Consider the following 22561-nt stretch of genomic DNA (forward strand, 5'->3'; position numbering starts at 1 on the left):
GAAAAAAAGACAGGGACTAACACACTCTTCAAAGCCATTTTCCCAATGACCCACATCCTCCAACTAGACTCTGCCTCCTAGTCTCTACCACCTCCTAGCACTACCGCCCTATTACAAACCCATCAATGGATAACTCATTGATTAGGTCAGAGCCTGAGAACCTAATAATCACTTCTCGCTGACTGGCTCCACCAGCTGGGATCAAGCCTTTAAATTGTAGATTTAGGGGGATTCCTTATGTGCAAACAACTATAACAGCTGAGGGAAAGCAGAAGACACAGGGGAAGGGCAGCTCATGCCCTGCATGGTCAGGTAGTGGGCTGTAGGGCCACTGTGCTGGAAAGGCTGGGCAGAACAGAGTGGGGTTCAGGTGGGCAGGTTAGAGCCACAGAGCTGCTGTCACTGATGCCCGAAAGACATCTTTCCCGCTGTAGTGGTAAAAAGTACTTGGTTCCTCTTTTTTTTTTTAAACAAATTAAATTCCTTATTTTTTAATTAAGATTATAATTTAATTACATTTCTCCCTTCCTTTTCCTTCCCTCCAAATTGTCCCATACACTCTTCTCCACTCTTCAGATCCATGCCCTCTTGTTTTATAGCTGTTCTTGTAATAGTACTACTCTCCTAGCCACCACACGTTTCTTAGCCCAGTTTTTCATGTATGTGACTCAGAGGAGTGGTGTGGTCAGTGGATACTCCAGGAAAATGCCCACTGCATTCTGGCACGCAGGAGGCAGGGCAGGAACCGAGGAGCCAGCTCCTGCAGAGTGTGAGGAGGTGACATCATGTAAGGGTGGCATGTGGAAGCAGCAGGGCAGGGAGAACACAGGATGAATTTGATGAGACGGAGAATAATCCAGACTTGGAAACCTGGACCATTACCCCACCCGCATCCCCCATCACCCAGGCCCCTCTGCTGAGCCCTGCTTATAAACCTGAGGAAATGCCACCCTGCAGTGGTCCCCTCTGGCTTCCTCCTGGGGAACAGGCACACCCTGAAGGTCCTTCGATCTCCTTCATTAAGCCCAATGAGGTTAAATGGTTGACAGTCTTCAAACTTTTTCTGCTATCTGCATGAAGTTATAACACACTGTACATCAAAACACCCAGTGGACAGGACTCAGCAACATGTCTAAAAGAGGGCAGGCTAGACCTGGTAAGCAGGTATGGGAGATGAGCACAGCCACTTCAGACACAGGCATATACCATACACAGATGATCTTTAGGGTTATCTGGCTATGTTCGCACTTCTTCACCAACTATACCTGACTCTGGAAACACTGAGCTTTCCCATGGGCTTTGAAGGTGCGCCGACATCTGGCCACCTTGAACAACCACCTCACACTTCAAGTGTCTGTGTTGACCGTTATTCCAGCCATGGTCAGGCTTATGCATGAAGTTGTAGCTGTTCATCCCCCAAAGAAGGTAAACTCCAACACTGAGAGAGATGGCTTAATAAAATATGTAGGTGTGTCTGAGCACAGTCACGGGACTCAAACTCATTTTCTACAATCTCTAGACTTCCATTTCTTTCTCTGAGAACTGCCTGTGGGTTCATTTCTTAAAGGGGAAGTGACTACAGTAAGCCCGAACTAACGCAGCCCTCATGCCTCTCCAAGGTAGGTGACTACTGAGAGGGCACATGGTCCCTCTGCCAAGAGGGTTAGGGGGAGGCCAGGAGCAGAAACTCTGGGTCTGAGAAGGGGACAGGCAAACTCCTTTTTCCACCAGCCACTATCCTCTTGTAAACAGTGAGAAACTGAGGACAGTGGGGTGTTGAGAAGGTTGCGGAGGTAACTCAGGACAAAGGTCAAGACTGGATGTCCCCAAAGGAAGGGCCACCAGGTACTCCTAAGAAGGCAAATGACTCAGCCATCCCTGCCCATGGGTAGCCCACACTCGGCAAGTGCACTCCACGTACCTCCCCTGGCTCTAGAGAACACACAGCCACAGCCACTCATGACAGTTGGTGGAAGGACCATGAAACAGAGGTTCCCCCTTCCCATACACAAACATGCATCTTCCTTTATGAACACAGGAGTGAGCTGGCCTTATATGAAAGTCAGATGTCCCTCAAAGACATAATAACTAAATAGCTAAAGCACAGGGTCACTGTGCCAAAGGAAATCATTTTTCCTTATGACTATTTCAGCAAGAGTTTCTCATTTGTAAAGAGAAAGGGTTTGTTTTTTCACAGCAAGAAGGAAAAGAACAGCCACATTCTTCATACCTTGTTTCCTAAAAAAATACTGAGGGAATGGATGGATGCTTGTGGATAGATGTCTCCATGAGTGTGCATGCTTATGTGTTCGTGTGTGTGTGTGTGTGTGTGTGTGTGTGTACACGCTGTGTCAGTAGGACATGTGCTTATATGCATATATATATACATACATACATATATATATATATATACACACACACACACATATATATATACACACACACACATATGCATGTATTCATTCACTTGCCTGTATATCCACATAGGTGCTTTGTGTGTGAGTGTGTGTGTGTGTGTTCATGTTTGTGCAGAAGCTGCAGGCTGAGCCCCTCCTTCTCAGATAAGAAATTCAGATGCAGCAGAACACCCCCTCAGTGCTGCCTCTCTCTGTGGACCTCCATCTAGGTTGTAAAGAGGCACCCCCCTGCATCAGCATTGCCACTCTCCTGGGCAGCAAGCCCCAGGGAATGGCTTCCTAGCACTGCTCCAGAGCTGTGCTTGGCCCTGCTCTTTGATGGCATACACTCCTGAAGCTAGTATGCCACAAAGTCCCCTCTAGCTAGGGCTGGGAGGCCTGGTACAGAGCTCCATAGGAAATTAGGCTGTCCTTGCAAGTCATATCGCACAGCAGCAAGGAGGGTGTTCTTGGGTGTGCCTGGTGCTGTCCTTGTTCAGCGGAGCCACAGGAAAGCAGCGCTCATTACTTCTCTTGGACTTAAAGACTGTAAGGCACCGGGAGTGTCTCCCACAATCTGCTCCTTTCATCTTCCCTCACGCCTCATCTTCAGCCTTTAATCACTTCTCCTGATAAGAAAGTTGCTATTCAACTTTGTAGCCCACAGGATACTTCGCTCAGAAATGGCTCAGATCTTCAATGCCTGCCGCTATTACCATAATGAGCAGTAGGGCCTAATAAGGAGGGTACATCTTCTGAGGTCTGAAAAGAAAATTACTGCCCATATTTGAATGTGCAGGCCAGAAACAAACACTCTACCATGGCATGGGTCACGGGGGCTGGGGGTGGTGGGGAATAGACAAGGACGGATATGACACTCAGCCTGCTCATTTTCCATTAAAACTGTGTCCCATAACAAAAGTTTGGGATGGCAGCAACAGCTGTCCTCAAAGTACAAAGATCTCTGGGAGTTGAGCCTGAAGGAAGCAGGCCTTGCTTAGCGCTGAGCTGAGGCTGAGTCCCCAGGGGGAGTTAGGTAACTCAATCACAAAGTTCTGTCTCTCCACTCCCTCCCTAACACAGACATTTCCAGCCCTCTCCTACATCTAAGGCTTGGCCTGGCCCTTCTCTCCAGCAGGCCTTGTGGCCACTCTGACTTTCCCTGTCCCCACACTCCTGCAGCTGCCCAGTTGGGAACCCTGCAGTTGCAGGCTCTGTTCTGCTCTACAGCTGAACTTACCTGTCCTCCCAATTGCCCAGTGGCCTAGAATCACCAGCCCATGTCTACACTCCAACTCCTCTCAGACAGCTCTCACCTGAACCCAAACCATCTCTCTCTGCCAACCAAGCAGTCTGTGCCCTCACCCTGCAGCCACTGTCCCCCCACTTCTGGGCCCAGCTCTTCTGGACATCCCTCTGCCTCCTTCAACACAGCTCCTACCCAGCTGGCTTACCAGCCACCAGCCACATTGCAGGCCTGCGGGGCCTCTGCTCAGAGGTCCCACCCCTACCAGCTGTTCCTTGCTATACTGCAGGCTGTGCCTACAGCTTCTCCTGGATATGCTGTGTTCTTAGCACTCTGGCCCTCTCATTCTGAGAGACATAGCAGCAGCTGATACCCACCTTTGATGCTCTGTCATCTGTCTTACATGGCCCCTGACCCTGAGGATGAGCCCTCAGTGGACAAGAGTAGACAGAGAACTAGAGAAGGCTCCACGGAGCTAGCCTGGGGTGAGCAAGGTCTGCTGAATGCATAGCCCACACACTCAGACACAGCGTTTGCTGTCTGTAGCCTGCCCACCCCACATACTTAGATACGTGCCTGTATGCTCCCCAACTCAGGGAAGGCCTGCTGTCTCTTACCTCCCATAAGCCCCTCCTCTTAACTATCAACATAACTGTGCATCTCACTGTTAGTCCATCGGCCCTACTGTGGGCCAGGATCCACCTGCCAGTAGGGTCTCTCCATGTATGTGCTCTGGAATCTGTCCTCTCTCTGCAAGGATGTCTGAGGCCGGAAGTACCTACAACTGATCCGGCACAAGGCCGGAAAGTATAGGCAGTGTCCCTTATGCATTTCACTATTTCTCATCAGGACATGGCAGGCCAGGGCCTGGGCCCCAAGGTCCTGTTCAAGAAGTTAAAGTAGCTAAAATACACCAGCAACCACAGGAGCCCCACACAACACACCCACACTACAGCACACGAGCCCCACACAACACACCTACACTATAACACATGAGTCCCACACAACACACCCACACTATAACACATGAGTCCCACACACCACACTACAGCACATCAGCCCCACACAACACACCCACACTACAGCACATCAGCCCCACACAACACACTCACACTACAGCACATCAGCCTCACACAACACACTCACACTACAGCACACGAGTGCTGCACACACAGTACCACTCAGCACACCACAGTTCACTAGCCAGGCACCACACACTCACACTACAGCACAGGGCCCTGCCTACTCAGCACCACAGGCACCTCTGCCTACCGCTACCTTTCACTTTGCTGCAACCTGCCAGAGCAAAGAAGAAATAACAATTCACTTCTAAGATCTCTTTTCAATTGACCAATTTTGTCTTTAAAAATGTCTGGAAACGATGAAGAAGATGATCTTTAGTTTGGCATTTTGTGACATTTGCTGCTTTAAGGGTACACTGTGTAAGAGAGACATCAACCTGTATAAAGCCATTAGCCTACAGTGGCTATTCATACATTCAGTTAGGCACTGGACAGGAAAGTGCATCCTGCTTCAAGTCCGCTAGATGGCCCAGGAGGTAGGACAGGGCCTCTGAATAATTAGCTGGGCCAGACCTGAGGACAGCGGTGGTCCATCCAGAGAGATGCTATAAGGCCTTGCAATAAGGCAGATACAGGTATGCCAGGAACAATGCCATCCACCCTGCCATCTCCAAGTGGTCTTTCCATATTTGCTCCTAGCCCCATATGGGAAGCTAGGGTTCAAGGGTTCGAGGGAAAAGGACAGGCAGGCTCAAGGCACAGTGGCTGGAGGGATTGGGGACTTCCAAACAAGGGTCCTATGTGGCTCATGTACAAGTGGACAGACTCCTCAAGAGAGGAGGAAAAACACACTGTAGTGAACACTTAGAACTGAAAGTAAGAAAACAAGACAGAGGGACCCATCTCAGTGCTCTAACGTCAGAATGAGCTGACATCAGAAGCAAGCACCTGCATATGGCCAGCAGCACTCTGGGAACAGCAATCAGAAGCAGGAGCATAAGAGTCTTTGGACAAGATAAGCCTCCCCCTCCCAAGAGCAATAAAAAGCCAGGCTGCAGTCAGCTCAGCAGATGCTGGTCTCCAGTATACCTCAATGCACTCACACCAGGCACTCCAGCAGTAAGAGACCTTTCCAGCTACCAGTTCCTAGCAGGATCTCTTGCCTCTGGCCTGGCTCTGACCTTGGTGATCCTTGAGTACCTGGCATCCTGGCTGACCTGGCCTCAAAAACACAACAGCCCTAGCCTCTGCCACTCTCAAGGAACACCTGCTGCAGGGTGCACCTGCTGTCCCTTTCTCACCAGTGGACAGACACATGGTCTTGCTGTGTGCTGGGAAGTGGGACTAGCAAACTGTGCCACCTCTATCTACTGTCTGCTGTCTGTGAGTGAGTCCTGCCTCCAGATCCCAGTGGCATCACTTACAGTTGGATCATTAGTCGTCAGGTTCACTGGCTGTGAGTTGTTTCTTCTTTCTATGTGTGAACAATAAACTGCATTAAAAGACACCTGACTGCCTGCATCTCTGTGATGAATAAGTTGCATTTGAGACGGACACCTAGAAGTTGTGTGGATTTATGCCTACAGGACAGGTGTCAGGGGATGTTCCCTCCTCATCCCATTCCCAGCAGACAAGTGTCCACAAGGACCTATGAATGGTTCTTCTAATAAGTAGGTTGGAGTCTGGGGTAAGTGGTCTCCCCAACACCTTCAGGCAGAATTTCAAAGCTATCACCAAGCTGAAGACAACTTCAATTACTACGATGCCATACATGACAACAGGTCAAGGCCTCAGCAATGGAGCCTACTGCTTAGTGGCTGCTCAGGAGGCAACAAAGGGAAGCTCAGGGTCTGTGCCCCAGGAGGCTGTGCATTCCTCAGGGATGGTGTCTTAGGCCCAGAAGGCAGGGCCCATCTGCAAGCTGAAGCTGCGGGGTTTCTGCCAGGATCCTGCTCTTTGGTAAAGTCAGGCTGTCGGGCATAGGGTGAGGGTAGTCTTTCTGGTGGCTTCTTACCAGAGCTTCCTCTGTTTAAGGTCTGGGCACGTAAGGAAGCTCTGATTCAGGAGTGGAGCTGGGTAGATCTTTGGGTGGCTCCAAAAAAGACCTAGGCTCTGGGGCGTAGCCTTGATAGAAGGGGATTGGAAGGTGATAGGCTGGGGTTTGATCCATTTGTAGAAAGACTCCACACCCATTTCTCAGAAATGATTTCTTAAAACTCTCTTCTCTGTAGATGGGGCACTAATGACATCAGGAAGAAGCCTGTCTCAGGGAGTAGCTTTGACAGTCATCCATGGATGGCCTATGGTTCTAGAGGTTTCTTCACAGTGGCTACTGGAAAGAAAAAGCGTCAGCCACCCCAGCACTTCATACAGCTTGGGATCTGTGGGGGGAACTGCAACATCTGCTTGCCTTGCTGTGTGGTCTCCTGCCCCCACCTCACTCTCACTCTGCCTCCCAGGCTCTCCCCTGTGAATCAGAGAGAAACACATTCTTATCCATCACTGTACACAGGCACCTGTGAGCAACAAGGTCCCCAGAAGAGTGGGGCACATATCTCACCTTACATCCACCAGTAAATTCCATGCATGTGTGCATCTGCCCACATGCCTGACTCCTGCACTGCATCCCATGAAGCCTGTGGGCTCAGAGCCTAGCATCCCTCAGTGCCAATCCTGAGCCATGAACTCACAGAGAAGGGGTTGTCCTGAAAGTGAGCACTGCCCTGGTTGGAGAATCACAACTCTGCATAGTGGCTGGAAGCAGGGGAACTGAAGGGAAAGGGACAAACAAGAGAATAAAATTACCTAGACACTACTAACCTCATCTGAATACTGACCACACTGTGGCTCCTTTTGTTCATCCTTCTCCAAGCTTCAAACAAGCCAATCTGGGATCATCTTTGCACTGCTGCTCATGTGTATAGGAATGTAATTCTGGGCCAGGTTTCTCCATGAAAATGTGCCCAGAATTTCCAAACCCACCAAGGTTATTTAAGACCAGTTTGGGTAGTTATAAAGTATTCCAAACAGTAATTCACATGGCTTGGAGACAGCTAGTAAGTAACCTGTTCTCCATGGATCACAGGCTGGTGCTGGGTCAGAAGTCAGCCGTGGACTTGAGGTCTCCAGAAAGGCTCTATACCTCGGCCTCCAGCAGGGGCAGTGCCTGCTCTGCTCTACACCTGCTGATCTCAAAGTACACTTTACAAAGCGCTGCCTGCAGACAGCATCGCCAGTGTTCATTTTCAGTTCTATATTAATGACTGGACTTTTTTTCTAAATGGTTGCATAATTTTCAGTGATATGTCTGACCGCTCTGGGTGTCTTCATTCATTTTCCATGGGGACATTTCTTTTTAATTCGTTCTGTGTGTGGATACCCTGTGTACTAAGGTCACAGGATGTGTTTTAGTTACAGCTGAGAACTCCATCCCCCAAAAAGCTATTTCTGATTCTTACCTGCCCTTTAATTTGTGACGTTTCAAATAAACATTTAGGTTGTCAGTACATGCTCAGAATAATCTAGGGCAATACATTCCCCTGAGGCTCTTGTCAGTTAAAAACCAACATTTTAGTATCAAGTGTCATAAAAGTAACGTAAATGCTACCCTAAATGTGTGCTTCTAGAGGAGGCTCTGCCTCTTGTTCTATTTGGGTAAGTCACAGACAAGCAAGAACCCAGGAGCCCAGTCCTGCCTGTGTGGTCAGGGTTTTAGACTCTTACTTCAGGGAAAGGGTCTGACTCTCTGCTATGCCTGCTTCCCCTGGTCCTATGCCAGCTATTTATATAGGGCTGGGCCTACAGAAGAAAGAAGTGTGTGCCTTCAGGGCACAAGCTGATACTGGCCTACTCTGAAGAGCTCATATGTCTGAAATGTCCACGGTGTGTATGTGCACATGTGTGCATGTAGGGGAAAGCAAGCCTTCCCATGCTGCCTCCTCACACTACAGATATGACATGCACTCCTGTTTCCATCCCATGGAGTAGAGTGGAGGCGGCCAGTTTCAGACATCTCAGCACTCTAAGACAATATTGCTACTTCTACTTAACAATAGAGCTGTTCTTCTTTCTCTGACTCTGCCTTTAGCTCATTTACAGGATGTTGTAACAATTACGAGTGGGTAGGAAAGTAGTTACTCTTTGCATGGCATCTGGGAACATAGCTTTTGGCCTACTCTGTAGGTGCTAAAGGCAGAGATCAGGCCAGCTTACCTGGACTACTCACACACATGTAAAGAAACACAGCGTTTCTTACCTGATTTTAGAGGGCACACAATGCCCTGTGCCCAGCCACAGTAAACACCTACGATCCTGGATCTCTAATGGGCATGGCCCTCATTTTCTGATGGGAGTGTATGTTCCATGTATCTCTTGTCAGGAAGACGTGGGGAGCCTGTCCTGCGTGCCTTTCCTTCCTACTGATCTGGTCAGGTCTCAGTGACATTCCCACTCAGCATGAAGATGACCAGGGCTTAGTCATTAGCTCTTTTAACGGAGCCCAGATGTATATGACTCCAGTACAAACAGACATACAAGCAGCAAACTAGCTCAACACACCCAGGTAAACATGGATATGAAATACCAGATCAGTGTATTGATAAATTCAAGAGCATCTGTATTAGACTCTGAGTGGAAAGAGACTGTTATCTGATGTGCACACGGGCTTTCTTTCATGTTAGTTAACCTCCATTCGGTCATGCTTATGTTCCTAGCTGGTGTCTGGTAAATCTGTAAGACAGGCCTGACACGTACACCTCATGTAACCCACGCCTCAGTCTCAATGCCTCTAGCGTTCGTTCATGTGAGGACACTTAGTCCCCAAGACGCTAGTACTAAGAGGAGTTATTACTTCCAGGAATTTAGTCCCCCTCACAAGCAGAGCAACACCCTTACCAAGGCGTTGAGCCCTGGTCCCTTCCATTCTCAGCCTGAGGGACATTTAGACAAAGCACCAAGGTACCATCTTGGAAGCAGACCTCAGGCCTACCGTGGAGCTCTTGGACATCCCTGCCTCCAGAACTATGAAAAATATGTGTCTATTATTTATAAATTATCTCATCTCAGAGATGTATGGAGGCCAGGGATGGATACAGACACGGAGGGAGACAGATGGGCAGGCAGAGGCATACTGCACAGCAGTCCAGTGTCCAAGACTAGGACAGACTGACATGTCTGAGCTCTGTGAAATGGATCATGACGTTCTCTCTTTCTGTGGGAACGGTGTGAGGACACAGGCCAGCAGTAACAGCATGCTCCAGCCTTATCTTACACATCCACAAAGTATGGATCTACCAGGCTGCAGGTTTGAAAAACAATCACGGAGGCAGCTTTAGCATTGCCTGTTCTCCCAAATAGCTAAACTCCTCTTTCTCCACACACCTGCTTGGTGGCCTGCCTGTCACTGGCAGTTTTAAATCCTCCAAAATACACTAGCAACCTGCTTATCAGCTCCATTTTTTTTCTTTTTAATTGTGTGTGTGTGTGTGTGTGTGTGTGTGTGCTCTCATATGTGTGTCAAAGGTTCAGATGGAGGCCAAAGGACAACTTGCCTTCCATCTTCTAGAGACAGGGTCTCTTATGTACACCAGACTAGCTGTCTCTCATGGGATCCTCCTGTCTCCTCCTCACGGCGGGGGAGGGGAGTGCGGGGTGACAGACATGCTCTACAGTGTCCAGCTCTACATGGGCTCTGGCAGTCATGGCAAGTGCTTTACCCACTATGTCATCTCCCTCATCCTCAACTCTGGTTTCTAACCCATACATTTTTACTTACTGATTTCTTTTTTGTTATAAACGGACTTCATTTCTCTTTGTTTTGAGCTAAAGCTGAACTTTATTGTTTATTTTGGAAAGTTTTAAATGGAATCACTTGAGCTTGAAATCTACTTACAGGTAGCAGCCATGTCTCATGTCTAAAATCCTTTCTGTAACCCCACGATCATTTTCACCCTGACCCATGTTAATTCTGAAGCTTGGTCATCTGTTTCCCAGCTTGTTGATTTTTTAAAATTAATTTTATTTATTTACTCTTTTCTCATCTATTACACCCCTGACCACAGTTTCTCCTCCCTCCTTTCCCTATCCTCTCCCCCCCCCACCTCCTCTATCTCCCAGAGCTACCCACCCCCTGCTGTTTCCCTTCAGAAAAAAAGCAGGCCACCCAGGGATATCAACCAAACATGGTACAGTAAATCAAAGTAAGACTAGGCACATACCCTCATTCAAGGCTGGATGAGGTGACCCAGTAGAAGGAAAAGGGTCCCAACAGTAGGCAGCAGAGTCAGAGAAAGCCCCTGCCCCCATTGAGTCAGTCCCAGTCAAACAAACTGTAAACCCTAACAAATATGCAGAGGATCTCGGTCAGACTCATACAAGCTCCTGACTGTCATCCTTCAGTCTTTGTGAGCCCCTATGAGCTCTGGTTAGTTAATTTCGTGGCCATGTTCTCCTGGTGTCCTTGACCTCTCTGGCTCCTACAATCCTTCCTCCCCCTCTTCTTCAGGATTCCTCAGGCTCTGCCTGATGTTTGGCTGTGGGTCTCTGCATCTGCTCCTGTCAGTTGCTGCATGAAGCCTCTCTGATGACAGTCATGCTAGGCTCCTGTCTAAGGATACAGCAGAATATCACTAGGGATCATTTCATTGACTTTTTTTCTCCAGTTTGGTTCTATCCTAGGTCTCTGGGCTATCCAACCTCTGGTTCCTGGCTGTCCAGGCAGTGTCAGGTGTGGGCTTCCTCTTGTGGTGTGGGTCTCAAGTTGGAGCAGTCACTGGGTGTCTGTTTAGAAGAGCTGTGTTGGGGAAGTCAGCCTACATGGATAGCTACTCTGATTCTGAAAACTTTCAGACTTATTTCTGCAAATGCTATAGCACCTTAAAAGATGGAATCTCTGTTAAAAGTTAGTTTCTACCCAGAGCTTGTAAGCCCCCCTCATGATCAGTCTCAGGGTGATGTCATTTTATCCAGATGGAACAAGACTTGGTCTCCTCCTGAAGGTGCTCTGCTCGGTCCCTCTGTATGTTCACACAGGTGAAGAAGTGCAAGGCTCATGACGTCCATGATGAAACATTGGCGGCTACCACTCAGCACCACAGAAGGCACAAGGGCCTGCACCATCACGGCTGTCTGTCCACTACCCATCTGAGATCCTTCTGGCTCTGAGCTGAGGTGGCAACCCCAATCCAGAGTCTGCATGGACCACACAGGATCCACACTGACTCCCCCCACAGACTGTTCTACTGCACAGAACATGTTCCCTACTTAACCTGAATGGGAACTGCAAGTTTTGTTTTCACCATGAAGCCCCTGTCCTTTCACTGTGACTGTCAGGCTCTTCTACCCACTTGCTCTTTCTGGAAATGTTACTTCCCTCTGCCCATGGTCTATGTCTCTGCTATGCAGCCACTCAAGAGTGTCACACTCTTATAAAGTGTGTGTCACACTGCAGCCAGCACTGTAGGGTCATGTGTCCTGGAGGGAACAGCAGACACTAAGGGAAGGCACAGGCTACCTTCTCCTCACTCCCAAAAATACTTACTGCAACAAACAAACAAACAAACAGACAAACAAAAATCTACAGAAAACAAGGAAGGCAGAGAGTGACAAGTGTTCCCCACCCCCAGGGGATACAAAATATTCTATACCCTGGAGCTCCTTTCACCCCAAAGACCCTTTTAAAATTTGGCTGAAGAAGGACAAACATGAATATAGACCTCACTGGCTGGCAGGGATAATGCAGCTTATGGAGAAACCCCAGCTACATACACTGTGCAGAGCCTATGGCATCATGGGTAATGTCCTGGGAGCACACCAGACATAGCAAGGAGGGTGCCTGTAGGTGGACACTGCCATGCAGTACACAGACTCTTACACACCAAGCCATGAATATACTCTCAGGGGGAGCCTCTACCTAGGGTCCCAAGGGCCAGTGCACAAGCAGAATCCCTGCCTGTCCCACACTGCCCAGCTGGCCCGCCACGTCTACAGAACCATACAGAACCAGCCCACAGGCAGCACCCCAGCTGCCACCTCCATGCTCTGGCCTGCAGGCCAGTGCCTGTGCCTCCGCCTCAAGCACAACCCTATGCCCATGAAAATGACAGGCAGCAACTCATCAATGACAGGACTACCTACACGGCCAATCCCAGTGAACAGAGTAGGGGATGTGGCAGCCATTTGTCACGAACACCCCACTGCCAGAGGCTCACCCCACCCTGCTTCCACAGGGCAGAATCATTTCCTAAAATGTCACAGTGGCAAGCACAATCCCTGGCACTCACCAGGACCCCAGGGTTCTTCATGTAATTCAGTTTTCCACAACACACATTGGATTCATGACACACACTCTCTCCAGCCTCCAGGACATCATTATATCACAGGGTACCGTGGTTCCCTGTCCTCCCCATCCACACCCCAGCTGCAAGGATGGCATCTAGGCAGCACCACACCCTGTACTGTCCTGCCCCCATCCTCCTCACCCCAAGCTGTGTGAGGAGGAGGATGGTGAGTGATGACACACGCAGAAGGACAGCAACACACTGGACTCAGCCTCTCATGTGAACCCATAACCACAACAGCACAACTGCAGCCAAACAGTAAGTACTTAAACAAGCATGTGATGAAATAAATGCAGCCTGAGCAAGAGCAGGGGGTGCCATCACTGCAGCCTGTCAGGATGCCATGGGTCCCGTCTATCACACACATGGCCACAGTGTCCCCAGCCACTCCAGTGTCTAGTAACTGCACATACCTTTTGATCACCTCCCAAGGGGCTTAGGCCCTGCTGTGACACATCACTAAATACCCTCACAAGATAAAGGCTGCACTTAAGAGACCATGTGTTCCTGGTCTGGTCTTAGCCAGTGTGTGGAGAGAGGTACAGCCAGCCTCTTACTAAAAGTGGCTGTTTAGCACATATGGTCTAGAGTCCTTGCAGGGATATTTTTGTAGAAATGGGGCGGGGGTGGGAGGAACATCCCCTAAGCACATGGCTGTGCCCAGAACGAGTTCTCTGCCATCCACATCCAACCCTAGGCTGACCTAACCTAGAAGGCAGCAAAGTCCACCTAGAGCCTCCTTAGACACTGTGCCCAGCTACCAAGACCAGACTCAAGACAGCAGTAACCTGAAAGCCTGCTTCAGCTGAGACCTCTGACCCTCAGGAAGTGGGGCAGCAATGTGAGTCTGGCATAAGTTCTCCTGGAGGCTCCTGGGAACCAGTCAGGCCAGGAGTGCATACTGTCCAGTGGGAACTCAACATGCACTGAGTAGCCACTGTGCATCAGGAATGCGGGCCCTTTTCTGTACGCAGGCAGTTAGGGTAACAGGTCAGGCAGGTACCTGTAGAGCCAGCCCTGCTTCCCAGTGTGTCATGGTGAAAACAAGCATACTGTGGGAGCCAGAGCTGAGCATTTAATCTAAATCACTTGGTGACAGGGCAAGTCATGCTCCCTAGGGCCTCCAAGTTCTCAGGATGCAGGAAGGGCTAGGTAGGCCGGATGGCTTCAGCTCCAGAAACCTCGCATACACCTAGTGGGGCAGGAAGCCAGTTCATATCAACCACTTATAAACCATATACATGAGGCTAAGGAGGGCACCTGGAGTCTCAGCCAGCCTAAGATCACAGTCAGCACACTGAGCAGCTCACAGGACAACTGAATTCTGTAATGACAGGGGCAGCAATTATGGACTGGTGGGCAGGCTGGTTCTCTGTCTGTCAAGCCCAGGGTAGCACCGGCAGCTCCTTCCCCTGGCCAATGCCTTCACTTGGCCATGGGCCTTCCTTCTACCGTGCCCTTATCTGGGCTGCCCTCACTAGGAGTGAGTCTTCACACACCAGTTGAGGAAGCTGGGGCAGCTCAAGTGAGGTTCCCTACACAGAGCATTCTAATTTGCAGCAAGTGGACACAAGACCAACAACTGTTACCCCTGAGGTCTCGGCAGACCTCGGTGAGACTGTGCAGGATTTCACTGACTCCTCTGACAGCCATCAGATGGGAAGCAGGGAGCTCAGAACCATCTGATAAGCACAGAGCCGAGAAACATGATCACTGAGCTGCCACAAGTTACCACACTGGGAACCCCAGGGCCACAGGCCACCTAGCCTATGGAGAGCTGGAGGCAAGGGAGTGACCACAGATAGTGTAGACTTCTGTCCCTACAATGCTGGTGTCTTTGCTGTACCCTAGACTGTCCCACCCTGCCCAGCAAGGGCCTTGCCCACTAGGAGCGGACTCAAGGACTCTCTCACACCTGGGAAGGGTCAACAGTCCTCACAATACCTGGGCCACTTCTTGGGGGACTCTGGTAGTCTGGGATCTGGGAACCTGGACCATGGGGTTTCCTGGTGGAACACACAGCTGGCAGGACATGGTCAACTGGCCAATGACAAGTGGGTTCCTTACAGCTCTACAGTTAAGCTGGGAAAGGACTTGTACAAAGAGACTAAACAGTGCCTTCCAGTTCACACAGCTACCAAGTGACTCTTAGATGGGAGCTCAGGCCAAGTGGTTCTTTTCCAACTCAGGCCCCAACATATCAAAGGCCCTATGAGGAGGGCCCTGGGGACTGGGGTTACACCAGGCCCTCAAGGGTCACACAGGTGAGGACATGGGGCTCAGGGAGCCTGGGGCATGATACATAATAGCTCATGATGCCAGCCCAGTTCACACCATGGTGGCCAAGTGCCCTCAGCTCTGAGTCCCAGCAGGAGGAGCTTGCCCAGCAGCAGGACGTCAGGGTGAGCCACAAGCAGTGTTCCTCACAGCTCCTCCACCAATCAGGCGTGAACTAGAATTTAATAAACCTTTCTCCCAACAGAAATCCTAACTCGGGCTCTTTGGAACAACAGTTACTTACTTGAAAATCTCTTTCTTCTAGAATTTCTCTCCTCCATCTCACGAGGAAAGCAGCACAAACATATAAGTGGAAATGAGAAAAGCCCTCGGGTTCAGACTGAAAGAAAAAACAGAGAGTCGCTTAGTGCACGGAGCCATCAGCTGATGGGTAAAGCCATCTGGGTGGGCTCTCCAGCCACGGCGTGGGGAAAATTCCCTTTCACTCAGAAAATACACTCCAACATGGCCATCTCATTACAATAATCGCCAATTTAAACACCCGCAGTTTGGTAAACCGGGTCTCAGCCTAGGCTTTCAACAATGTCAGGGACAGTAACTTGCTTTGGTCATGAATGACGGCAGCCTGGGACAGTGCCAGTAGATTTGCATGCCCATCCTACACCAGGTACCAAGCCTGAGCTTTGGAGAGCAGCTTCTACTTCCCAGAGGAGAAAGCAAGCCTGAGAGTGAGGAAGGAGGCACAGAGGGACACCAAACAAGCAATGGAGAGCTGTCTGCTGTGTGGGCGTCAATAGGGAATGCAGCTGGCAGGACAGGAAGTCCAGTGGCTTCTACCCGAATTCCCACCCTTCTGTCTCTCTCCAGTGCAGGCGGACGCATCCCTCCCTCTATTCTTACCACCTTATACCGCCATCACCCACGGAGACCTACTGAACTGTCCAGACCACCCCACTGGCCTGCACAGCTCCCTTCTAGAAGGATCTCATTCCTTCACCCCCTGCAACTCCTACCTAAGTTCAAGGCCATACCACCAACTACTCAGATTAGGAGTCCCCAAGCTTAGGGCTCAGTTTGTTACCGTCATGGCTCTGCCATGTCCATGCATACCTATGCAGCTACTGTCACTGGCATATTACGCAATGTAAGTATGCAGTGCATCAGAAGGCGACATGCTTTGGGAAGAAACACAGCAAGCGAGGGGGAAGGATAACAAGAGGGGTGTCTGTGCATGCTCAGGGACCTGCTCTAATTTCTATACAGTGGTCAGTCAGCTTTAGAAACACTCAAGCAAAGAACCAAGAGGGAGTGCCAGGCAGACAACAGAAACACAAAGGTCTCAAGGTCAGAGAGTGCCAGGTACTGTCCAGAAACACTAAGACCAGCATGGCTATGACAGACAGCAAGGCTGGCAGTGCAGGAAAGCTTGTAGGGGACACATCTGCAGGGCCCATGTCACCAGGTGTCCCTATGAGCCTGGAAAGCTCTAAGCAGGCAATCAAGAGGCTCCACTGCTTTCCTACTGAGAACAGGGCACAGGCAAGGTGGAGAGGAAGTGCTCAGGACGAGCCTGAGGCACAGCCAGCAGAAAATGACAGGTGTAAGCCGGGTGGTGGTGGTGGTGGTGGTGGTGGTGGTGGTGGTGGTGGTGGTGGCGCCTTTAATCCCAGCACTCAGGAGGCAGAGTGGATCTCTGAGTTCAAGGCCAGCCTGTTCTACAAAGTGAGTTTTAGGACAGCCAGTACTACACAGAGAAACCCTGTCTCAGAAAAATAAAACCAACCAAAGAAAGAAAGAAAGAAAACAAAACCTGATGTGCACCAAAAGGGGACAAGAGCTTGTAACTAGCACGCCCATTCTAGGTCCGCATTAAAGGGAGAGCCCATAGTATACTGCTGCATGTGAGACTTCAAGGTCTAAGGGGAAGATGGAGGAAGAATCTTAACTCGGTCAGGTTTGCAAGATGAGAGGCTTTGCAACTGCAGCAGAACACATTTGACAGGACAGCTGTGACTCTCCTAAGCCTTAGTGTGGGATGGGCAAGGAGTTAAGAGGTGGTCTTGAGCAGGCACACTGACAGTGGTCAGGGAGCTGCAGGGAGCCCAGAGGCCCCATGCAGGAAGAGTGGGAGTGTGGTCACTGGTCTTAGTGACATGGAGGCCCCTGGGCAGGGCTGGCTGACCACTCTCGGCACTAGGGGTGGGCACTGTTGCTTCATCTCCCTGCACTCCCTGCCCAGCGCTGTGTTAGCAATCTGAACAGCCAAGCCACTTTGCCTCTACTTCCTGGCTGTGAGGGATCAGCTGCCGTCATTTCATTGCAGAGAATGGTGTCTGCTGAGGCTTGGCTTCACAGCAGGTTAGGAAAGTCTCTTGTGCTCCAGAGAGTTCTAATCACTGGCACAGATGATGTCTGTGTCCACTAAGATGATAAACGGTACTCACTCATCTGGTGATGAAGAAGACACCCTGAGAGTTCCTTTGACTGAACCAACCTTGCAGCTCAGCATAAACTGCGTCTGGTCACAGCTTCTAATGGTATCTAGGTCCTGACTGCACCCACTCTGCAAGATGCGACTCTAGACAGCTTTTCTCTAACTTCTTTGTAGGGTCTGAGCATCCAGCTGTTAGCCTCTTTCCCCTTTCCTTTCTCAGAAGGGTACACACAAGTTTGGGATGTGTTTCTTTCTGATTCCCATGTAGTAAGCAGGGTCTGATGACTTCTCTGTGAGACAAACTGCACCCCTGAATTAATTTCTCTATGGTTACAAAACAATCCAGACTTCTTCAGAGTTTTGTATATTCTTTTTTCCAGACATGTCTCATCAAAGTTTTCAGACTTGCTCATTATATATTTTTTTCCTCTAGATTTCTGTGAATTTAACAGTAATATCCTATTTGGAAATGTGTGCTCCACACACACTATTTTTTTTGACAGGATCAGTGTCACTAAGTATCCAAGGCTAGCCCTGAGGTTACAGTCCTCCTCATCACCCTCCTGCTGTCTGGCCCTATTAGAGTTCTTCATTCTACTTTAGTTGCCCATTTCTCCATCTTAGCAGTTAATCTGGTTTAAGCTCAAAGTTTTCTAAAAATAAAACAAAAACAAGCAAACAAACAAACAAAAACCTTAAGATTTTGATGATAGGTGTTCTGGCTGGTTTTGTGTCAATCTGACACAAGTTAGAGTTATCAGAAAGGAAGGAGCCTCCCTCGAGGAAATGCCTCATGAGATCCAGCTGAAGGCATCTTCTCAATTAGTGAGCAATGGAGGAGGACCCAGCCTATTGTGGGTGGTGCTCTCTCTAGTCTGGTAGCTCTGGGTTCTATAAGAAAGCAGGCTGAGCAAACCTGGGGAAGCAAGTCAGTAAGCAGCACTCCTTCATGGCCTCTGTGTCCTCTCCTGCCTCCAGAATCCTGTCTGTCTGCCCTGTTTGTGTTCCTGTGCCGACTTCCTTAAATAACGAGCAGCAGGTGATATGGAAGTGTAAGCCACATAACTCCTTTTTTCCCCAGCTTGCCTTTGGTCGAGGTGTTTCCTCTCAGTAATAAACCCTGACTAAGACAATGGGTATTTGTCAACTTCTCCCTCACCTTGATTATTCCTTCCTCTAAATGTGGCTCCCTTGTAGTCTGGTGTGGGCATGATCAAATACAGACAGAAGTACTGTCTTTTTCCAGTTCCTTTTCTAATTTAAGGGAGCTGGCTGCAAGCTCATTAGTGTCTGGCTTTTTTTCTTTCTGATACACGCAAGCAATACAAGTCTGTCAGTCATCCTCAGAAGCCACACTTGAGTGGTACTCCAGTCTTAATGAAGCTCCATCATCCCAGTCTCTAAGAACATGCCACTGGCTTTTAGATGTCTTTTTTGGATCATACCTGATTTATCAGTACATTTTCAAATCTGAAAATGAACGGGTTTTTTCCCCTTTATCTTCTGAGTTACTGACTGCTGTTAATCAAGTTCTTAAAGGATGGAACTTAAGGATTCCAGTTCTTTGAAGGCAATTTGGATTTGGGTTGGAATAGAACACAGCTTCCACAAATGTTTCCTGAAGCAGCATCCTTGGAGGACAGAGCGTGAACAGTGAAGCCACAGTCCTGGCTCTGACACAACTGATATGACTAGGCTGCCAGTGAGTGACCCACGTGAACCACCCCACACTCTGTAAGTAGTCATAACAAACCTGGTTCACCAAACTTGACCTGGACATGGTCCTTCCTTTGCTTTGCTGGTGTCTGGGGTGAGTCAATGTTTCCTTTAGATATCCATAGAAAAAGTAATGCCATAAAATGTCTGCTGTTCTTAAAAACATGGCTGAAATTCTTGGAAGTAGCAATTTATATATGTTTATTGAAGAAAATTAACTCACAGTGTTAAATAATCTTCAATCTACCAGGAAATAAGGATGTGTTTAAAAAAAATCCCTATGACAATAGTAGATTTATTTCCTCCTCATGGTTCTGCTGAATTTGTTTTCTGTACTTGAAGGTATGTTATTTGGTGCATACGAATTCAAAATGTCTTCAATATTACTGTCAATAAGCATCACCCCCTTCATCTCAGGCAATCCACTTGGCAAGTCTCTGGCTTAGAGCAGCAGTGGGCTAGCAAAACCCAATGATCGTCTATCAGCTTTACTCGTAATCTATTTTAAAATGAATTACATCCTACTATGAGTGCCCTGTGAAAACATCATCACAGTTAGGATAGTGCACACATCTATCACCCATATGTGTCCTTGTGGCCATCTACGAGTCATCCCACAGGGCCAGGTAGCTACTGAGCTCTTCTTCAACACACACCAGTTTATGACTCACACTTGCATAGAGACGCCACTGTACTGTACGGACTGTTTTTCCCAATGTCTTTCACTCAGATCTATTATTTTGAAATTTGTCTGTCATATTCTATGCACCCAGCGTTCATTCTCTGCAAATTCCATAGAACATTCCCTTGAACTGCATACCAGTTTGTTTTTCCATTCCCTGTACGGGCAGACCACAATTTATTCCCCATGAACACTGAGGTGTTTCCCCGTATCTATTCCCTGCAAATGCTGAGGCATGTTTACCTGGATGGGCATATCACAATCTGCCCATTCATCTATCTTAAGACATCGAGCTGCTTCCGGCTCAGCACCACGATGCAGAGTAGTGTGCACGTTTATGCATTAGTCTCCCCATGGACACATGTCACCAAACTACTTTCCAAAGTGGCTCTCCCACTTTATGTTCGGGGGGGGGGGTGAATGAAGTTCATGCTGCATCCCGCCCAAGCCAGCACTCTACAGAGCCAGACAACTCTGTTTAACTGAGCTTCTAATAGCCTGTGGTAGTGTTTCACAGTGGCTTCCAGGCACCTAGCCACACTTCCAAAACGACCACTGACTAAGCATCCCTCATGTGACCCCAACATCTTTTGGTATTTGGAGCTTTTTCTGGCTGTTTGTTATTCTTGAGTTTTACAGAGTGTTTCTTATATTCATCATGGTAAGTCTCTTGCAAGCCTCTGTTGGAAAAATGTGAGGAGACTAGACCTTGTCTTTCCACATTCTGAAGAGTGACTTTGGGGAAATGAGTCTTAAATTCTGCTGGAGGTTCCATTTTAATTTGTTACATCTAAGAAACCTTTCTCCAACTCAAGGGCACACAAGGTTTGCTTCTATTGAGTTTTACATTTTCTGTTTCGGTCTCTGGTCCATTGCCAATCACCTTTTCACAAGTGTGAAGAAGCTGAGGGGGTGCTTGTACACACGGACACTGCTCCGACGATTTGCTAAGATGCTGACACCCACCCCCTGAGTTAAGGTTGAGGTCACCCTGGCTTTCACTTTTACCCTTCTCCAGAGTGCTGCTGCCTTGCATCTCCTCCAGTCTGTATGGACTGCACAGTCAGCTTGTCAATTACTGCAAAAGAGCCTGTAAATCTACAGATCAACCTGTGTGTATGTGTGCATGTGTGTATGTGTGTACATGCGTGTCTATGTGTGTGTCTATGTGTGTGTATGCATGCCTGTGTCTCTGTATGATTATCTGTGTTCCTGTATGCGTGGCTATGTCTGTGTGCATTGTAATTGCACACACGCCCAGCCTAGAAACCCTGAGTTTTCTGACCCTTCACTCACTCTGGTCTCTTTATCTTCAGCAGTGTTTTACAGTTTTCAGGATTCAGATAAATTACAGTGTTTGCCAGAATGTCCCTAAAAATGTCATTTGTTCTGACGATACTGAAAATGTTATCCTAAAATCTTCCATTTCTACTTCCTTATGCTAGCACACACACACACACACACACACACACACACACACACACACACTAAATGTACAATAAAAGAAAATTAATCATTATCCTCATTTTAGTCCCAATCAACAAAGAAAGTTAGGAATGCCTTCACTGTGGTCACAGTCAAGACACACTTTGCTTTCCCCTTCATCCTGGTTATCTTCCTTAGAACCCGAGATGCCCTTTGTGTTGCTTTCTCTAGCAACACTCACTTGGATTTGTCCAGAGACCTGTCCTGCCTTTTGTCACCACTTTTCATGAAATCCTGAACCCAGCTTTCCTGCCATCCTCAGGGCAGTCCTAAGTTGTCCGATGTCCAACAGTTCACTGCACCGTATTCTACTGTCTGCTATTTAATGCTCTCAGTCTATTTGTTATTCAGCCCAGGAACTAACTCTCTCTGGCTGCCCTCTAGAATGTTCTTTGGTCTTGTGCAGTTTCCTTATGATGGTTATTTTGTCAGAGAGATCTTATCTTTTGGAATCTAGGGTCAGTTCTGATGAGAGGAAACCATGATCAGATCTGTTAACTTCACACCAAGAACTCACCTGTCCCTCTGATGGTCTCTGCATTTTCTCAGAATTCTGGTGAGGCTGACTTGGGCTCTTGTCATTCTGTCCCCCATTTCTTTTATATTTTATATCCCTGTGGGCAAAGGATTGTCTTTAAATCTTTATTCTAGCTAACTAATCTTCTCTCCCTCTGTGTCACAATTTCCTTTAAAAAAATTTTTTACTACATGTATTTGCCTCTGTGTGTACGTACACACTCACACACCATATGGATGTGCACATGCATGGTACAGCACGTATGTGGAACTCAGAGGACCACCTAGGGGAGTCCTTCCTCTCCTTCCACCATGTAAGTTCTGGTCATGAGACTCAGCTCATTAGGCTTGATGACAGGCATCCTTACCTGCCGAGGGACCCTATACATCCTGTGTTATGTAGGCATGGTGGCAGGTACCCTTAGCTGCCGAGGGACCCTGTACATCCCATGTTATGTAGGCATGGTGGCAGGCACCCTTACCTGCCGAG

The 22561-nt window shown here is 48.5% G+C and overlaps 1 protein-coding gene across 1 annotated transcript in view; it reads right to left on the reverse strand.

The window, feature by feature from the left end:
- Tbc1d22a (TBC1 domain family member 22A) overlaps positions 1-22561 on the reverse strand; it is a 273067-nt gene that overhangs the window by 34276 nt on the left and 216230 nt on the right. Inside the window, exon 12 of the mRNA XM_028753701.1 lies at positions 15522-15617. Within this exon, the coding sequence (XP_028609534.1) occupies positions 15522-15617 (96 nt within the window). The remainder of the gene's footprint in view (positions 1-15521; positions 15618-22561) is intronic.

Source organism: Grammomys surdaster, unplaced genomic scaffold (assembly GCF_004785775.1).
Source record: "Grammomys surdaster isolate TR1022 unplaced genomic scaffold, NIH_TR_1.0 125953, whole genome shotgun sequence".
NCBI classification, from domain to species: domain Eukaryota; kingdom Metazoa; phylum Chordata; class Mammalia; order Rodentia; family Muridae; genus Grammomys; species Grammomys surdaster.